The 15,590-nt window shown below is 67.0% G+C and overlaps 3 protein-coding genes and 1 non-coding gene across 12 annotated transcripts; 2 read left to right on the forward strand and 2 right to left on the reverse strand.

Annotated features, from left to right (window-relative positions):
- The first annotated feature begins 52 nt into the window (after nt 1-52).
- WFIKKN1 (WAP, follistatin/kazal, immunoglobulin, kunitz and netrin domain containing 1) lies at nt 53-4,214 on the forward strand. The gene is given in 3 exon segments (XM_037824759.1): nt 53-223; nt 925-1,290; nt 1,293-4,214. Coding segments are annotated over 3 exon segments (1,656 nt in total). The 3' UTR covers nt 2,412-4,214.
- Nucleotides 2,564-4,732, reverse strand: METTL26 (methyltransferase like 26). Of its 4 annotated transcripts, none has more exons than XM_037824761.1 (6): nt 4,441-4,716; nt 3,917-4,079; nt 3,647-3,706; nt 3,246-3,313; nt 3,096-3,174; nt 2,818-3,010 (listed from the first exon to the last, which is right to left on the reverse strand). In XM_037824761.1, the coding sequence occupies exons 1-6, from the start codon at nt 4,635-4,637 to the stop codon at nt 2,963-2,965; spliced, it is 615 nt and encodes a 204-aa protein (XP_037680689.1). In that variant the 5' UTR covers nt 4,638-4,716; the 3' UTR covers nt 2,818-2,962. The 4 variants fall into 4 exon arrangements, 3 of the variants coding, with proteins under 3 accessions (XP_037680688.1, XP_037680689.1, XP_037680690.1); XR_005215050.1 differs by having other exon boundaries at nt 2,948-3,010; nt 4,371-4,726; XM_037824760.1 differs by lacking the exon at nt 3,246-3,313 and having other exon boundaries at nt 2,564-3,010; nt 4,441-4,725.
- A 549-nt stretch (nt 4,733-5,281) lies between these two features.
- Nucleotides 5,282-5,352, reverse strand: TRNAG-CCC. Its single transcript has one exon. It is a non-coding gene; the product is annotated as a tRNA-Gly (tRNA).
- Nucleotides 5,353-10,469: 5,117 nt separating this feature from the next.
- Nucleotides 10,470-14,532, forward strand: MCRIP2 (MAPK regulated corepressor interacting protein 2). Of its 6 annotated transcripts, none has more exons than XM_037824769.1 (6): nt 10,471-10,631; nt 10,711-10,792; nt 12,874-13,019; nt 13,587-13,714; nt 13,945-14,046; nt 14,151-14,532. In XM_037824769.1, the coding sequence occupies exons 2-6, from the start codon at nt 10,757-10,759 to the stop codon at nt 14,426-14,428; spliced, it is 690 nt and encodes a 229-aa protein (XP_037680697.1). In that variant the 5' UTR covers nt 10,471-10,631; nt 10,711-10,756; the 3' UTR covers nt 14,429-14,532. The 6 variants fall into 6 exon arrangements, with proteins under 6 accessions (XP_037680700.1, XP_037680697.1, XP_037680701.1 ...); XM_037824773.1 differs by lacking the exon at nt 12,874-13,019 and adding an exon at nt 11,128-11,163 and having other exon boundaries at nt 13,551-13,714; nt 14,171-14,384; XM_037824770.1 differs by lacking the exon at nt 12,874-13,019.
- Nucleotides 14,533-15,590: the final 1,058 nt, after the last annotated feature.

Here is a 15,590-nt window from a genome sequence, read left to right on the forward strand (position 1 = left end):
AGCCAGAGTGGCTCCTCGGAGTCAGACAGGGACCCCTCCACGGGCAGGCCCCATGCCGGCCCCGCTGCCCCTCCTGCCGCTGCTTGTGGCCGCCGGACTGGCTGCAGGGGCCCACCTGCTGCCGGAGCCTTGGGGCCATGCGGGGGTGTGCCCCAACCAGCTCAGCCCCAACCTGTGGGTGGACGCCCAGAGCACCTGCGAGCGCGAGTGCCTCGGGGACCAGGTGAGCAGGGGCAGGGAGGGGTCTGGGGGCTCAGGCGGGCAGTGGGGGGAGCCAGCGTCGCCCGGAGCCCCAGCCCCCCTCCAGAGCACATTGTCCCTTATTCTCCAGGCTTTCCCTAAGGAGGGACCCTGGCAGCTGCCCTGTGTCCCCCAGTCAGGCTCGCCAGACTCTGTCAGAGGTGCAGGCTGAGCACTTGTGCCGGTCCCAAAGAACACCCCTTCTGCCACTCTCAGTCCCACCCTCCAATGCCCACCCCAATGGGCCCTGCTTTTTCCTGGGGACCAGTAGATGAGGTGGGGGGTGCTGGGGTCAGGGCTCTCTTCCAGGCCATCTCCCTGGAACTGCTGCGCCAGACTTTGCTGATGGGGGTGGGTGCTTCCCCTGCACTGGGCCTCAGTCTCCTCTGAGTGCTCCGAGGACTCAGTGAGGGGACAACTTCCATGTGCAGGCACTGGCAGTTTCAGCTCATCAGCGCAGAGCCCGCTGCAGCCTTGGCAGAGAGTGAACCTCTGAAGCTTCCTCAGCTTTGCGCGGGAAAACTGAGGCTTGGGAGGGGCCGTGGCAGGCCACTGGGTGCACCTGCAGAGCAGCGGGCTCACGGGGCTCACAGGGGTTTCCGGTTGGATGCTGGAGAAGGCGGGGGCTGGGGGCTGGGGGCTGGGGGCGGCCCGGGCTCCGCCTGAGCCGCTCTCTGCCCCCAGGACTGCGCCGTTGCCGAGAAGTGCTGCCCCAACGTGTGCGGGCTGCGGAGCTGCGTGGCCGCGCGCTTCGCCCAGGGGGGCCCATCCACACCCGCGCCGGCCGCCTCCTGCGAGGGCTTCGTGTGCGCGCAGCAGGGCTCCACCTGCGACCTGTGGGATGGGCAGCCCGTGTGCCGCTGCCGCGACCGCTGTGGCAAGGAGCCTGCCTTCACCTGCGCCTCCGACGGCCTCACCTACTACAACCGCTGCTACATGGACGCCGAGGCCTGCTTGCGCGGCCGGCGTCTCCACGTCGTGCCCTGCAAGCACGTGCTTGGCGGGCCGCCCAGCAGCCCCGGGCCCCCCGAGACCACGGTGCGCCCCAACGCCCAGGGGCTGAGGGCACCCTCCCGGTGCCGCCCGCCCTGTTCAGCAGCCCCGCGCCCCAGGCCGTGCCTGTGGGCGGTACCGCCAGCCTGCACTGCGACGTGGGCGGCCGCCCACCGCCGGCCGTCACCTGGGAGAAGCAGAGCGAGCAGCGGGAGAACCTGATCATGCGGCCGGACCAGATGTACGGCAACGTGGCGGTCACCAGCATCGGGCAGCTGGTGCTGTACAACGCGCGGCCCGAGGACGCCGGCGTCTACACCTGCACCGCCCGCAACGCCGCCGGCTTGCTGCGCGCCGACTTCCCGCTCTCCGTGGTGCAGCGCGAGCCGCCCGGGGGCCCCAGCGCCCCGGGCCCGGCCGAGTGCCTCCGCGCGCCCCCCGCGCCCACCTGCGCCGCGCCCGCCGCCGCCCGCGTGCACTGGCACCTGGACCCGCAGCGCGGCGGCTGCATGGCCTTCCCGGCCCGCGCGTGCGCCCGCGGCGGCTTCGACACCTACGAGGCATGTCAGCTGGCGTGCGCGCGGGGGCCCGGAGACGCGTGCGCGCTGCCCGCCGTGCAGGGCTCCTGCGAGCGCTGGGAGCCGCGCTGGGCCTACAGCCCGCTGCTGCGCCGCTGCCACGCCTTCGTCTACGGCGGCTGCGACGGCAACGGCAACAACTTCGAGAGCCGCGAGAGCTGCGAAGACGCGTGCCCCGTGCCGCGCGCGCCGCCCTGCCGCGCCTGCCGCCTCAGGAGCAAGCTGGCCCTCAGCCTGTGCCGCAGCGACTTCGCCATCGTCGGCCGCCTCACTGAGGTGCTGGAGGAGCCCGCGGCCGCCGGCGGCGGCGGCATCGCGCGCGTGGCCCTCGACGACGTGCTCAAGGACGACAAGATGGGCCTCAAGTTTTTCGGCACACGCTACCTGGAGGTGACGCTGCACGGCGTGGACTGGGCCTGCCCGTGCCCCAACGTGACGGCCGGCGACGGGCCGCTGGTGCTCATGGGCGAGGTGCGCGACGGCGTCGCCGTGCTGGACGCGGGCAGCTATGTGCGCGCCGCCAGCGAGAGGCGCGTGCGCAAGATCACCGAGCTGCTGGAAAAGAAGGCCTGTGAGCTGCTCAACCGCTTCCAGGACTAGGCTCGCTGGCCTGGTGAATAAAAGGCCTCCTCCCCAGTGCATGGCCTGCTGGCGCTGGCGCCCAGGGGACCCGACCCTTGGGGCCCCTCCCTCCATCTGCCCCTCATCCCCAGCTGCTCCCCACCACCAACCCCGGGCATCACCCCCTCCAGCGAAGCCTCCCCTGTCCCTGTGCTGGGAGGGCATGGGCTTGCCCAGTGGCAGTTAGGCCCGCTGGGCCCTGCCCAGGCACCTGCCGCTGGGCCAGCCTCCTTCCCTCCCTCACCCTCTGCTGCCGGAGCTCCAGGCAGGCTGGGAGACCCCTGAGCCCTGACTCCCAGACCAGCCCACTTCCTGCCTCCAGCAGGAACCCGGGAAACATCCTGCCCCCCGAAGAGGGAGTGCATCCAGGAGGTGGCATGGTGGATGTGGGGCAGGGGGAACAGGACACGCTTTTATTAGAGGCAGGCTGGGGTCCAGGCTCTCCCCAGCCCTGTGGCTGCTGGGTAAGACTCTCCAGATGGGACGGGGCCAGGGGCTGAAGGTCTTGGTTGAGCCTTGGTGGGAAAGGGTCACTCCTTCCGGAAAATCAGGCACTTGTTGTTGGCTGGCATGTCCACCTGGAAGAGATGCTTTGGCTGGGCAGAGCGGCTTCCAGAGCCCATGAAGACACCCTGCCCCCAACAGCTGCCCGCCCCCACCTACCATCCTCTCTAGGAGCAGGCCACTGGCCTGGCCCAGTTCCTCCAAGAGGGCTGTGTCCCGCAGACCCCACTCTGGGTTCCTGCCGGTAGCAAAGGAGGTGGAGTCCAAGCCTGGAGGGGGTAGGAGCACCCACCTGCCCTCCCAGCTCACCTGCATCTAAGGACCAGGTCAAAGTCCACATTGCTCTGGGGAGAGATCTTCCCGTTGATGGCATAGGGCTGCAGGGACACAGTCACAGCTGTCTGTACCCCCAGGCTGGGGGCAGCCCCAGGATAGGGAGTAGGCTTGTGGCAGGCTGGCGGGCCCCAAGGAGGAGGAAAGCCGAGGACCAGCCAGTGAGTGTGGCAGAGAGCCTGGCAGGTGATGAGGAGGAGGGAGGCTGTGCTGGTGGGTGTGCCTGAAACCCAGAGGGGTGGGGGCTGCTAGGGACTCAGAGGAGCCCCCTCTGTGGGGCAGGACGGGCCTGGCTGACCAGGACTCGTGATAGGGGCTGCCAGGACCTGTCCTGCCAGGGGAGGGCGCTCTTGCTGTGGTCCAGCAGGGGCACTCACCCCGTAGGTGATCAGCAGCGCCTTGGGCTTGAGCAGGTGCCCTGCTGCTCTGAACAGGCCCTGGGAGGGGTGGTAGGATGCAGTGAAGGGGCAGCCCCAGGCCCCGGAAAGAGCCTCAGGCCGGGGCTGGAGGTTCAGCAGTGGACTCCCAAGCCCCCAGCGCCCCATCGGTGATGTGTGCAAAGCGGGTGCCTGGCTCCCTCCCAGGGTGGGATGAGGGGTGCTGGTGGCCTCACCCCGTGGGGCAAACGCCCCACGCCTCCCACAGACCTTGGTGCAGCTCAGGGGACTGATGTGAGCCATGTTGATGCACAGCAGCAGGTCCAGAGACTGGGGCAGGATTCCACCCCACTGCTCCCAGCCCCAGGTCACATCCAAGTACAGCGGCGCCTTCACGTTGGACAGCCCCTGGGCCTGAGTGGTGGCCGAGATGCTGTGGGAGGGCACTGCTGTGGGTGGGGGTCCCGGTCTGTACACCCACACTTCTGACGTGTCCCCCTCACCCCGCAGCTCTTAGGGGAGGCTGGTCCGGGGTTACACAGGGTGGTGGGATGCAGCCTGGGTCAGCCTGCCCCCGAAGCCGTCCGCTCTCTCACCCTCAGGATCCCCCGCGTTTCCGGGCTTGCGCTGGGGTGAGCAGGGCCCCAGAGGTCTCCCGCCGGGGCCCTGGGCTCCCTGCCGCCCTCATCTCCTGACAGGGCTGTCTACGGTCGCGCTTTCCTACCGACCCCGTCCGCCCGCGCTGGTCAAGGAGCGGCCGCAAGGAGGGACCAGCTCGGCGGGACAGGCCACACCTGTCCAGGCACCGCTGGTCCACGTCCGACGGCTGCCACTCGGCGAGGGGGAAGGCCCGCGCGAAGTGAGCCACGTGCTGGCCGGAGCCCGAGGCCGCCTCGAGCACGCGGACTCCGCGCTGGGCCGGGTCCAGGTACTGCCGCAGCACGCGCAGGATGGGATCCTTGTTCCGCTCGGCGGCCGCCGCCACCAGCATCGCGGCGGCACCCCCCGCCCGGCCGCGCAGGTGCCGCGGGCTCGCCGGCTGCTGGGGCCGGAAGCCGCGCTGCGCACAAGGCGGTGTAGGCAGGTACCCGCGGCGCGCGCCGGGAGCTGTAGTCCTTAAGCCGCGGGGCGCGCCGGGAGTTATAGTCTGGACGACGATCTTGTCTCCGCGCCCCAAGGGACTACAAGTCCCAGGAGGCCGCGCGCCGCGCATGCTCGGGCCCCCAGCCCGGGACCCGGTTGCCCGCGGGGTCGCTGGCTTCAGGGACGCTGTCGCCCATGGCGCTTGTCAGTCTCTGAGGTTGCCTTTCGGTCCGGGGACTCTTTCGCGCGGCACCCCGAGGAAGTCAGCGAACATCTCTGAGGCAGAGGAGTGTCTGCGCGCGATGGCGCCCCGGGCACAGGGGTCCGGCTCCCCCGCGGCTGTGTGGCCCGGCCGGCTTGGTTCGTGCAGATGGAGTTTTCTAGAACAGGCCTGTCGCTGTCTGCTCTAGCTACACGGCCCCCACACCCCCCGCCCCCCACAGAACTTCTCCCTTGTTTCTGGTTTTCTTTCCTTTTCTTGTCTCTGCGGTTAAAGGGAGTTATTTTTTGAGATGGGGAAAAAAAATAAAAAATAATAAATCCAAAATGGAATGCGCCGCCCGGGAATCGAACCCGGGTCGCAAGAATGGGAATCTTGCATGATACCACTACACCAGCGGCGCTGTGGTAACGCGGAGCGCGTGGAGTCTTAGGAGACTGTGACGCAACCTGGCTGCGCCCTGGCGAGGACGCTTCCCGGCACATGCGCAATGTCGCCGCCGCTGCCGCCGCCGAGGAGGACAACGGCCCGGTGAGACCCGGCGGTCGGTGGCGGTGGAGGCCACCGGTCTCCGCCCGGGCGCTCAGCACTCCCGCCGAGGGATCGGGGAGGATGAGGGCGCGGGTGCCAAGCCGCTTGTGCTGCGGAAACCGCAGCAACCACGGGGCCAGCCGGGGTCCACTGAGAGCGTGGGGTCGCGAGCCCCGAGGTCCAGCCGAGGCGCGGGCGTTTCTCGGAGCTGCCCCGCGCGGTGGGCGCTGCAGGGCGGGCGCTGCTCCAGGAGCCGGGGAATGAGGCTGACTCCGCTCCGGGCTGCTCCGCACTCTCTGCTCCGATGGTCAGGAACAGTTATTCCTTCTGATATAGAAGCATAAACACAACTTTTACCCCAGACACTCGGTACACGGTCCGAATGATGACCACTGTAAAAACTGGGGCAGATGATTCGTATCCTTCCATCTGGTGTTAGAAGATTGCACTGAGGGTTAGGGTTAGCAGAAAAGGAGGGAGTAAAAGGCATGATGTAACGGCCAGACTAATCATAAAATGAAGAAAATCCTACTAATAACCTAGTTTTAAGTAATAGTAATCTCCCTTTAATTTTTAAGTACAAGGTATGTTATATTATTCTTACAAAAGTCATAGCTTAATTAAGAGCAGTGTTTTCAGTAAAGTTCTGCAAACATTCAAGGTTAAGTTTGAATCTCGAATAACGCTGTGAATACCCTCCTTTGATCTTGATTCACTCATGGTTCACCACACCATAAAAATAGAATATAATTTGAGTGCACCCTAAATCAAAGGCTCTGTAAATACTCTGTAACTTAGGAGGGGTCTTTCTGATCTCATGTCCAGCTTGTTAGGTTGTTCAGGAATTCACACAAACACAGCGAGTCATGGTTTAAGTAGAGAATTTAAGGTTTGTTAGAGGAGTAAAGCAGAAGAAAGCAGGTGGGAGCCATCAGAAAAGAAAGAAAGGAAAAATGGCTCCGGCCCTCTATCCGAGAGCAGCATTTTTTAAAGGAAAAACCCACGTTGGGTGTTGGGGGGGAAGGCCCTGCTGAGTGTGTTCTGGGCCTCGATTGGGTGAGTGCTCATCAGTTTCTGCTGACTGGTTACTAGGGTTTTAACACTACTCTTCTTTGATGTGCACTATATTATCTATGTGGAGGAAGCAGGCCTTTTGGCTTGTTTGCCGTCATTCATCTTTATGGGGATATCTGATCTTGCCTCGTCTGCCCCCTGCAGTCTAGGTGCCACTGCGACTGGGATTCCTAAAACAGCCTTCAACCCTTAGTTTATGGTGCACCTGGTATTTATGAGATAAGCAGCAGGGCCCGTGGATCAGACATTCCTTCTATATGTTAGACTCTTTTTTCTGGGGTCTGACACAGCTGTGTCGGAAGGGACAGGAGTTCCCAGGCTTGGTAATGTAACCCTTTATGTTTACTTGGTAAACTTGTTCTTTTTACCTTACATGCTCCTTTAAGTAAATACATGTTAAAGGTGAATCCCCGTCTTGAATCTCTTTACTTTTAAACTCTCTGTCCCTAGAGTCTTATTTGAGCAGGAGTTTGATTGATGAAGCCCACACCGGCTGAATCAGGACCTGATGAGGCTCAGGCCTTTTCTAACGGGGATCACAGGTTTGGGGTGTACAGAGATGAACCCGTGGCAGCTCGTGTCCTGGGGCGCGGCGGGAGAAGGACACGCAGGACTCGCCCAGGAAGAACGGGAAGAATGAGGGGCAGGGGCCACCGGGGCTGCGCCATCCGGCCCCCCCGCAGGGCCTGCCGAGATCCCGAAGGGAGAGGCACTGACGCGGGGCCCGTCCGCAGCGTTTATTAGCGGACCTTGCTTCACCGGGTTCCGTCCACGCCCCCGGCCGCCTTTCGATTATACAGGGTGGGGGACAAGGGTGGCCGCAAGCCAAGAGCTTGCTGCAAGTTTTGGGAAAACCTCTGGATATGTGCTCCTTTCTCAAAACAAAATGTGCTCAGGACGGCGGCCTTCAGGCCACAGCATCCAAAGCTCGGAGGGCTGCCTGAGGGTGGGGGCGCGGCCAGTCTGAGGGTCCGAGGGGCCACCGCTGGGTGTCACGCAGGTGGCGTCACAGGGCCAGGGCTTCACCCAGGAGGGCCGGGGCTGCTTAGGTCAGGCAGGGCGGCTCGGTGGCCCTGGGGGCTTAGGGGCGGCCATTGCGCAGCTCCTCCTCTGGGGGGCCCACCAAGTGGACGGGGAGGCCCCGGGCCCCATTTGGCACTTGGTGTGGCGGTCCCCGCCTTCCTTCAGCAGAGTTTCCCCTTCCAAAGTGCCAAGCTCTCCTTGTCAGCTCACCCTCGGCCTCCCGTCCTTGTCCGGTGGCTAAGCATGGCCAGGTGCCAGGGACAGTGGGGTGCAAGGCCCCTCTCCTGGCCCAGCTCGGTTTTCCCAAGCTCCGGTTGCTGAGGAGCAGCCCCCCCGCCCTTCCCTCTGACCTGGGGCTCAGGGGCCCAGGGGACCCCACATCCAGCCGCAGAATCATCAGGCCTGGAAAACCAGCCCGGGGGCCCTGTCCTCACATCCAGTCCCCTCCTGCTGCGACATTCGCGGGACCCCACCCCACCCAGCGCTCTGGATGCCGACCCTCGTTCCCCCACCCTTTCCCTGGATTGGGGGCGGGTGGAAGGGGGAGGCTGCCCAGACGCCGTACTGGCGACACTGGCCACCCCTCCGCTGGCAGGACCCGGCGCTGGCCTTGCTGGAGCGCTTAGGCCGGCGCGAGGCCGTGGCCCTCAGATCCGGAAGGTCGGTGGGGTGAGGGTGACCCGAGATGCCGTGAGGAGAGAAAAAAGCGGGTCTTTATTGAGGTGGTAGCTCTTTAAGGAAAGGAATCGAGGCCCGCCCTTTCCAGGATGGGTGACGGGGTCCCTGGTCACTCTGACAGTGGGGGCACCACCTCCGTGTGTCCAGCGCATGGCTGCCCCGGGGGCCTTGCTGGCGGGTCACCCACAGTCCACAGGCCGGGGGTAGACCCTGGAGTGGCCCGGTGCCAGCCTGGCTCCCTTCCTGCCCGCCAAGAACTGGCCCTGCCAGCCCGGCCACCTGAGCCTGGTCCTTCCTGACGGCCACAGCCTCGGGTCTGTCCTGACCCCTGACCTCGTGTCCCAGGCTCCTTGGAGGGGGCTCACCTGGGGGCTCGCCAGGTGGGCCCCGTAGCCAGGGGCCGCGCAGGTGCAAGGGGCTCCCCCAAGCCTCGTGGGCTCCCCAGCTCCCTACCCTCTCCGGGCCCCACTGTGGGCCCCCTGCCCCTCCCTTGCAGCCCTTTTCAGGGCATCTGGTGCAACCTGTGACCTCAGAGGGTGGGAACCTTCCGGCAGCTCGCGGCCTTGGGTGCCAGATGGTTTAGGCAAAGGCTTGGCCTGTGGGGCCCTGCCCCTCCCCTCCTCATGGGCTGCACAGGGGGCAGGTGCACCCCAGGGTGAAGGATCCCCGGTCCCGCTCAGGGTCTTGTCTGCCCAGCCCCCCGTCCCCCCGTCCCCCCGTCCTCTGTTCCTTGACCCTTCTCCTGGTGGCACCTGTCTCCCTCCCAGGCCTGGGAGTTCTGTGGGGTGGCAGCCATCTGTCCCACCCTCCAGGGCATGAGTGACCGAGCTAGGGACCGTCACAGGCTGCTCAAGGCCACGGGGAGCAGCCAGGGCTGGCCGTACAGATGACGCACAACCAAGCCCGCCTTGAAGGACAGGATGGGCCGAGTCAGTGGGGGGCTGGGCTCAACCAGACAACAGGGTGCTGCCTGGAGGAGGCTGCCTGGGCCTGAGCACTGGTTTCTCGGGGGAGCCTGGCCACCCCTTCCACCCTGCTCAGGGCTCCCCTCCCCTCCTGGGGTCCCTGCCCTTGGTGCTGCCCACAGGCCAGGCCCTGCAGAGGAGGGAGCTGGGTGTCCCCACATCCTGCAGCCTCGCTTAGGACAGGATGGAGTCCAGGGGGCAGGGACAGGGCTGGGTGTGTGGGGAGTGGCGACCCTGCTGCCAGCCCCCCACCCCCACCGGGAGCCCCTCCTCTCCATGTCGGGGTCCCTGCCTGGAGGAGCTGAGGCCCCCATCCTGGACCTCTCAGCCCTGCCGGGGGTGGGGTGCAGGGGTTTCAGGCCCTGCTCTGAGAGCGGGAGCTGCGTGGGGCTGAGGTGGGCTCGGGAACCCTCTGGCGTCCACTGGGTGCTGATTGGCCAGGACGGTGCAGCCGCTGTTGGATGCCCCCAGGCCCAGGAACCTCCTCAAATATTTGCCTGATGAGCTCAGGAGTCCGGGGCCCAAGTGCTGGCACCGGGCTGGGGGTGAGGGGCAGCCCATGGCCGCGGGTCATTTTTTGCTGAGTGTTTTAAGCTCCGAGTTCAGCCAGTGGAGGAGGACCTGGGGCCTCCCGCTCGCCAGCCACGGGGCTGCCCGAGTGCCCACCGGTGTGGGCGGAAGGTGCCTGGTGGCCGCCGTGAGGAGACCTGCAGCCCCCTGGCTTGGAGCAGGGCGTGCGGAGGGAGGGCGCCTTCACCTCCAGGACACCGAGGAGGGCACTGCCCTGGAGGCGGCCCCTCCCCTCCTGCTGGGCCTCCTGGAAGTCACAGGTGACAATCCGGGGGCGGGTGGGGGGAACTGCCCTCCCCAGGGTGAAGAACAGGGAGCAAGGAGGGGCCGGCCTCACCCCACCCTCTCCTGCAGCCTCCGGGGCCACCCCCACACTGTCCTTGGAGTTAGGGGTGCACCTTGGCCTGGTGGCCGGGGCCATCCAGAGGGGTTCCCCGCCCAGCCCCTTTCCCTTCCTTGACTGCAGACTCAGGCCAGAGGGGAACCTCGGCGGAGCCTTCCGAACAGGCGGGGCCCCTCTGCCTGCTGCCCTCCCGGCGCGGGGCAGCCGCGCTCCCAGGAGCAAACCTGGCCTTCCCCGCTGACCCTGCCGGGGGCGTCGCCCGCCCCGCCCCCACCCCGCGGCGCGAACCGGGCGCGGCCCCTTTAAGGGCGGGGGGCGTGCAGGGGGCCCGCCCCCTCCCGCGCGTTAAAGGGGCCGCGCCCTCGCGCCCGCCGAGCGCCAGCCGGGCAGCAGCCGGGCGTGCGGCCGAGCGATCGCGGGGACAGCCCGCCGCGGGGCCCCGCGCCATGTACACCATCACCAAGGGGCCCAGCAAGCTGGTCGCGCAGCGCCGCAAAGGTGCGGGGGAGGCCGGGGCCGGGCGGGGCGGGCGGCGGGGCTCGGGCCGGCCCCGCGCTGACGCGCCCGCCGCCCGCAGGTCCCCCGCAGCAGCAGGTGGAGAGCAGGCTCGGCGAGCTCCTGAAATGCCGGCAGCCCGCGCCGCCGCCGCCCCCGCCGAGGTGAGACCCGGGCCCGCCGGCCGCCGCGCGCGGGTGACCTTGGGGAAGGTGACGGGCGCCGCGCCACGAGGCCCGGGGCGGGGCGCGCGGATCCCGCCCTTCCGCCTCACCTGACCGGGCCGGGGGGCTGGGACCGGGCTGCGGGGACCCTCCCGCCCCCCGGGGCTCCGGAGGCCCCTGCCGCGCTGGAAGCCGATTGGCTCCTGGGTGCGAGCGCCCCGGGCACCCCTGGGCCGAGCGCCTGAGCTGCGGAGCCTCCCGCGAGCAGGCCGAGGGCAAGGTCGGAGGCCGGCGGCCCGCGGTGTCCCCTCCGGGGCGGGTGGGGGGACCTCAAGCCTCCTGGCCCCGGAAGCACAAACCTTGGGGAGCCCGCGGTTCCCCACCGGCGCTGCCCTCCCGGGTCTGCTCTCGCAGCCCTTCCCTCCAACCCCCAGGCCGACAGCCCTGCCCCCCGCAGCCGGTGTCCCAGGGCGGGGACCTCAGGAGGCTCAGGCCCGGCCACTTGGGTCACCTGCTCATGACCATGACCTAGGGTCAGACTCCCTGGGCTGGGCTGGACCCTTCCCTTCTTTGGCTCAGTGTTTCAAGCCTTGTGTCCCATTTATGCTCAAATGTCCCGGCCCCTGGGCCTTGCTCTAGACCTTCACCTGCCCGAGGGTTCTCCAGGCAGTGTCCGGAGACCATCAGGGGCACACGTGGGGCGAGAGCTGCCAGCCAACGTGCCCGCCCCTGGTACCTGCGCGCAGCTCCACAAGGTCATGGCTGGTGGCAGCCTGTCAGGCCGGGCCCTTCTGGGTCCTGGGGAGGGGGCGAGCAGGGCCTGGGGGTGGGGTGGGGGTCTTCAGTGCCTGATCTCAGCCTTGTGTGGTGCCCTCACAGCCACCCCAACCTCCTGAATGGGGAAACTGAGGCATGGGGTGCGCAGCCAGCGCATGGTCATGCGGCAGGGAGCTGTGGGGCCCGAAAGCCTCCACTGAGGGGGACGCGGGAGGGGGTCCAGGCTCAGAGCCTACCTCTGGGCTTCAGGCTGGGATGGTCCAGGGGACCCTCCCTCCCACTCCCCAGGGAGCCCCAACTTCGCCGCCGGCAAGGAGACATGGTGCTTTGCTGGCAAAGTCGGGATGTTGGGAAAGGAGACAGAAAAGACAGCAAAGCTCCTCAAGTGGGCAAGACCGTGGGGGTGAGGGTCTCGGCGAGGGCCCTGGGGTCCACTGGCTGCCTTGCCCTGATCCCCCAAAGCCCCCAAATCCCAGCCAGCCAGGGTGCACTGGAGGTGGGGGGTTCAGGCACGCTGGAGGGGCGGGACCGGGCCAGCCCCGTGGCTCCCGGGTGGCCCTGAGTGGCCCAGAACTGTGGGCGTGGGGGGGTCCCCAGCTCGCGGCTGGGGCCTGGGGGCTGGCTGCGGGGCTGTCAGGCCAGGGCGGAGGCCCCGCCCCCACAGGGCGCCCCTCCCTCCGGAGTCGCCCCGCCCACCTGCACTCTGGCCTGCGCGGGGAGGTGGGGATCCGGGATCCAGATCACTGCCCTGCCCCCCGCGCATGGCTGGTGCCCGGTTCTGGCTGGCCGACTTCGGGAGCGCCTGTGCAGCCAGGGCCGGGGCTGCGTGACACCAAAGGGGCCTGAGAGGAACGTCCCGCCTCAGAAGGGCAGACGAGGTGTCACCTGGAGGGTGACAGGGTGGGGACCAGGGCAAGGTGGGCCCCAGGCCTGGGGAGAGGGCCCAGGGGCAGCTGGGCGTGCAGGGCCGAGGGGCGCTGCCTGGAAGACCCACAGAGCAGGTCTTACGTGGGGCAGGACAGGGCAACTCCGCCCCCCCAGGCCCCACCTCGGCCCCTGGAATTCACAGCCCCAGAATGGGCTTTTGTGTTTTTAAATCGTGGTTAACCTCCAAACTTGGCTGGAGTTTGCAGCCTTCCTGCAAGCTCAACCCCCCGCACCTTCTGGTTCGTGAGGAACATCCAGGCCAGGGCCCTCGTGCCCCTCTCCCTCCTCCGTCTGCACACTCCCGGTTCCCTGGCGGCCGCCGGCCCCAGGGCTGGCTGGGCCCCTTGTGCTCCTCAAGGCGCCCCTCTCTATTTTAGTGCCCCTCTCACCTGAGGAGGAACTCGGAGCGGCTGGCACGCACCCGGCGGTGGGGACCTGAGCCAGGAGGCGGGCCGGCCGGCCGGGGACCTCGAGTGCCTGGCAGAGCGGCACGTGCAGCCAGGAGCCCCGCTCCCACCCTGCTGTAGGTGCGGCCCCGCTCCCCACACGCACCTCGTCCTGGGCTTGGCGCGAGGGCCCAGGCCGGCTGGCTGCCAGGACGCCCCCACACCCCTGGGCAATAGCGCCTTGTCATGGGCTGACCGGGGCAGGAAACCAGGAGCCTCCCCTCGGTGCTTGTTTCCAGGGAACCTGGGGGGAGCCAGGGAGCAGGGGAGGCCGAGGGCAGGCTGGTCCCTGCAAGATGGACAAGCTTTTCTGGGCTGAGAAGTGTGCCCGGCGAGTGGGTGGGGGCCACAGTGAGTGAATGAAGCGCAGCCGCAAGGGGCAGGGTGTGTGGGCATCACCAGGCCCTTGGCCCGGCACTGATGGGGCCTGCAGCCACTTGCCTTCTCTGAGGCTGAGCCTGAGGGGGCTGGGCCTGCGGGAGTAAGGCCACGGCCAGGGGTGCCAGGCCACTCACCTGTGGCTCAGGGAAGTGCCGGGCTGGGCCTGACCTGGGGGCCGCGGACATGGCACGAGCTGGTCTTGGGGCGCTGCTAGGCAGCACCTGGAGCTGGGCCTGTGGCCAACCTACTCGCCGTTCCCACAGCCCGGGGCCCAGGCTCGTGTTCAATCGGGTGAACGGCCGGCGGCCACCCGCCACGTCCCCATCCCTCGAGGTGGCCCAGGAGACCTACACATTGGCCCACGAGGAGAACGTCCGCTTTGTGTCCAAAGGTAGAGAGAGGGGGCCAGAGGGTAATGGCCCCAGCTGGCGGGACCCACTGTGAGCTGACTCCCCGGCAGTTGGAGGGCTGGACGTGTCCTGGGCCTCTCTGCCCAGTGGTCCTGTCCCCGCGGAGCAGGCGCCCACCCCCGGTGCTGGGCTGGGTCCAGGGTGGCCAGCAGGCCCTGGGGCAGGAGTGGGGTGTCAGGGCCCTTCGCTCAACCTGCCTGCCCTCTCCCAGCCTGGCAGCAGGTGGAACAGCAACTGGACGGCAGCCCAGCTGGGGAGAGCGGGCCAAGGGCTGTGCAGTACACGGAGAGGACGCCAGACCCCCGACTGCAGGGTGAGTGCCCCCCTCCCCTCTGCCACGCCTGGGGTCCAGTGCAGGGGTGGTGGCTGCCTCCGGCACAGAGATGCTGACCGCTGGGAGGTGGTTTTACTGCCCAGCCCTCTGCTACCCCCCCCAGACTTTGTGCCCATCGACTTGGACGAATGGTGGGCGCAGCAGTTCTTGGCTAGAATCACCAACTGCTCGTAGCCGCTGCGTCGGGAGGAATGTTGCCCATGCTGGCCCCGACCCTGCCCCACAGTGGACCCTGTGCCCACCAGAACAGGCCCTGCGTTGCTCTGGGCCTTGCCGGTGCCCACCTCACCTGAAGTGCCAGCATTTGGACTTTTGCACCTGCTGTTCCCTTGGCCTGACAGCCCCAGGCCGTCAAGGATGACGGTTGAACTTGTCTGACCTCAATCCTGCTCACTGTGCCCTGGGCCAGCCCTTGGGGCTGGCAGGGAGGAGCTCCTGGCTAATAAAGTCGAGAAACTGCCTGTTCTGAGTGGTCCTTTCCTTTGTGTTTGTGTGGGGAACCACCCCCTTAACCCCCCAAGCCACCCTGTCAGCAGAGCCTTCCTGGGTCCTCCCAGAGAGGGGCTGGGGCCTTGGGCTGGTTCACTTTCATCTGGAAGTCTGAGGACGCCAGCCGGCCCCACACTGACTCCCGCTCCTCCTTCCTCTCCCTGTTGGCCTCAGCTGGTGCCTGACCCAGGCCTCAAAGCCCAGGGATGTCAAGTAACTGGCCCCAGAACTCAGGAATCTTACTCCCCAGCATCGGGGACAGGTCCCAGAGCCTGGGAGCCGGCCTCTGGGCAAAGATGTCCCACTGGTCTTGGGGAGAGAAGCCATGGATGTGTGGTGCACACCCAAGGACACGGCTGGGGAGCTCTGGTTGACTGGAGACGAGGTCACGGTGGGTGCCTGTAAGGCACCTCCCCTAGCTTTGCCAAGTCGGGCAGGGGTGACATTGCCTGCTGTGCGTAGGAGGAAACGAGGCCCCTGATGTTGGCAAACGCCTCCAGCGGGCTAGAAAACAACAGTAGGGCCAGCCCGGGCAGTCGGTGGGTGTGGACAGGCTTTTGGGAGCAGTCTGGGCTCAGCCCTCCCAACCCCTCACTGCAGAGGAGGCCGGGCAAGGAGACCTCGGCCAGGTGCAGCCCCAGAACACGAGTTAGGGGTGGGGTTCATTCCCGATATACACTTGAACCACAAGGAGGGTAAGAGCCCCTCAGCTGGTCCTGTAGGGCAGGGTCTGCCCGGGAGCTGCCCCGAGGTCGTGGCCCTGGAAGTCCACGGCGCGGAAGCTCCTGCCGCAGGGAGCGATTGTGGAGGTGGCCAGAGCAGGCAGGGCGGCCCCGCGTCTCATGCGGGCCGGCGGGGGCTCAGGCCAGGGGACCACAGCGCCTAAGAGACTCTGGCTCAAATTTTTAAAAGCCGCACAGGACTCTCGCGTTCCCGAGACCGCCCAGGGGCCAGGCGTTCGCGCGGGGCACAGCGGAACCCGGCGCGGTCACGTGGGTCCCGGGCGCCGCCATGACGGCGGAAGTGACGCGTGC

The sequence above is a fragment of the Choloepus didactylus genome, unplaced genomic scaffold (genome assembly GCF_015220235.1).
Source record: "Choloepus didactylus isolate mChoDid1 unplaced genomic scaffold, mChoDid1.pri zz_scaffold_168_ctg1, whole genome shotgun sequence".
NCBI classification, from domain to species: Eukaryota; Metazoa; Chordata; class Mammalia; order Pilosa; family Megalonychidae; genus Choloepus; species Choloepus didactylus.

Bases quoted from the DNA above. Each gene is read 5' to 3' on its own strand.
- MCRIP2 (XM_037824768.1), top strand. From the start codon at position 11,404: ATGTCCCGGCCCCTGGGCCTTGCTCTAGACCTTCACCTGCCCGAGGGT. The intron at 13,020-13,586 runs GTAGGTGCGGCC...CCGTTCCCACAG, and splicing joins AGCCCCGCTCCCACCCTGCT to CCCGGGGCCCAGGCTCGTGT. The intron at 13,715-13,944 runs GTAGAGAGAGGG...GCCCTCTCCCAG, and splicing joins CGTCCGCTTTGTGTCCAAAG to CCTGGCAGCAGGTGGAACAG.
- METTL26 (XM_037824760.1), bottom strand. From the start codon at position 4,637: ATGCTGGTGGCGGCGGCCGCCGAGCGGAACAAGGATCCCATCCTGCGC. The intron at 3,175-3,646 runs GTGAGTGCCCCT...TGCTACCGGCAG, and splicing joins CGCTGCTGATCACCTACGGG to GAACCCAGAGTGGGGTCTGC. The intron at 3,011-3,095 runs GTAGGTGGGGGC...CATCTCTTCCAG, and splicing joins GCCTGCTCCTAGAGAGGATG to GTGGACATGCCAGCCAACAA.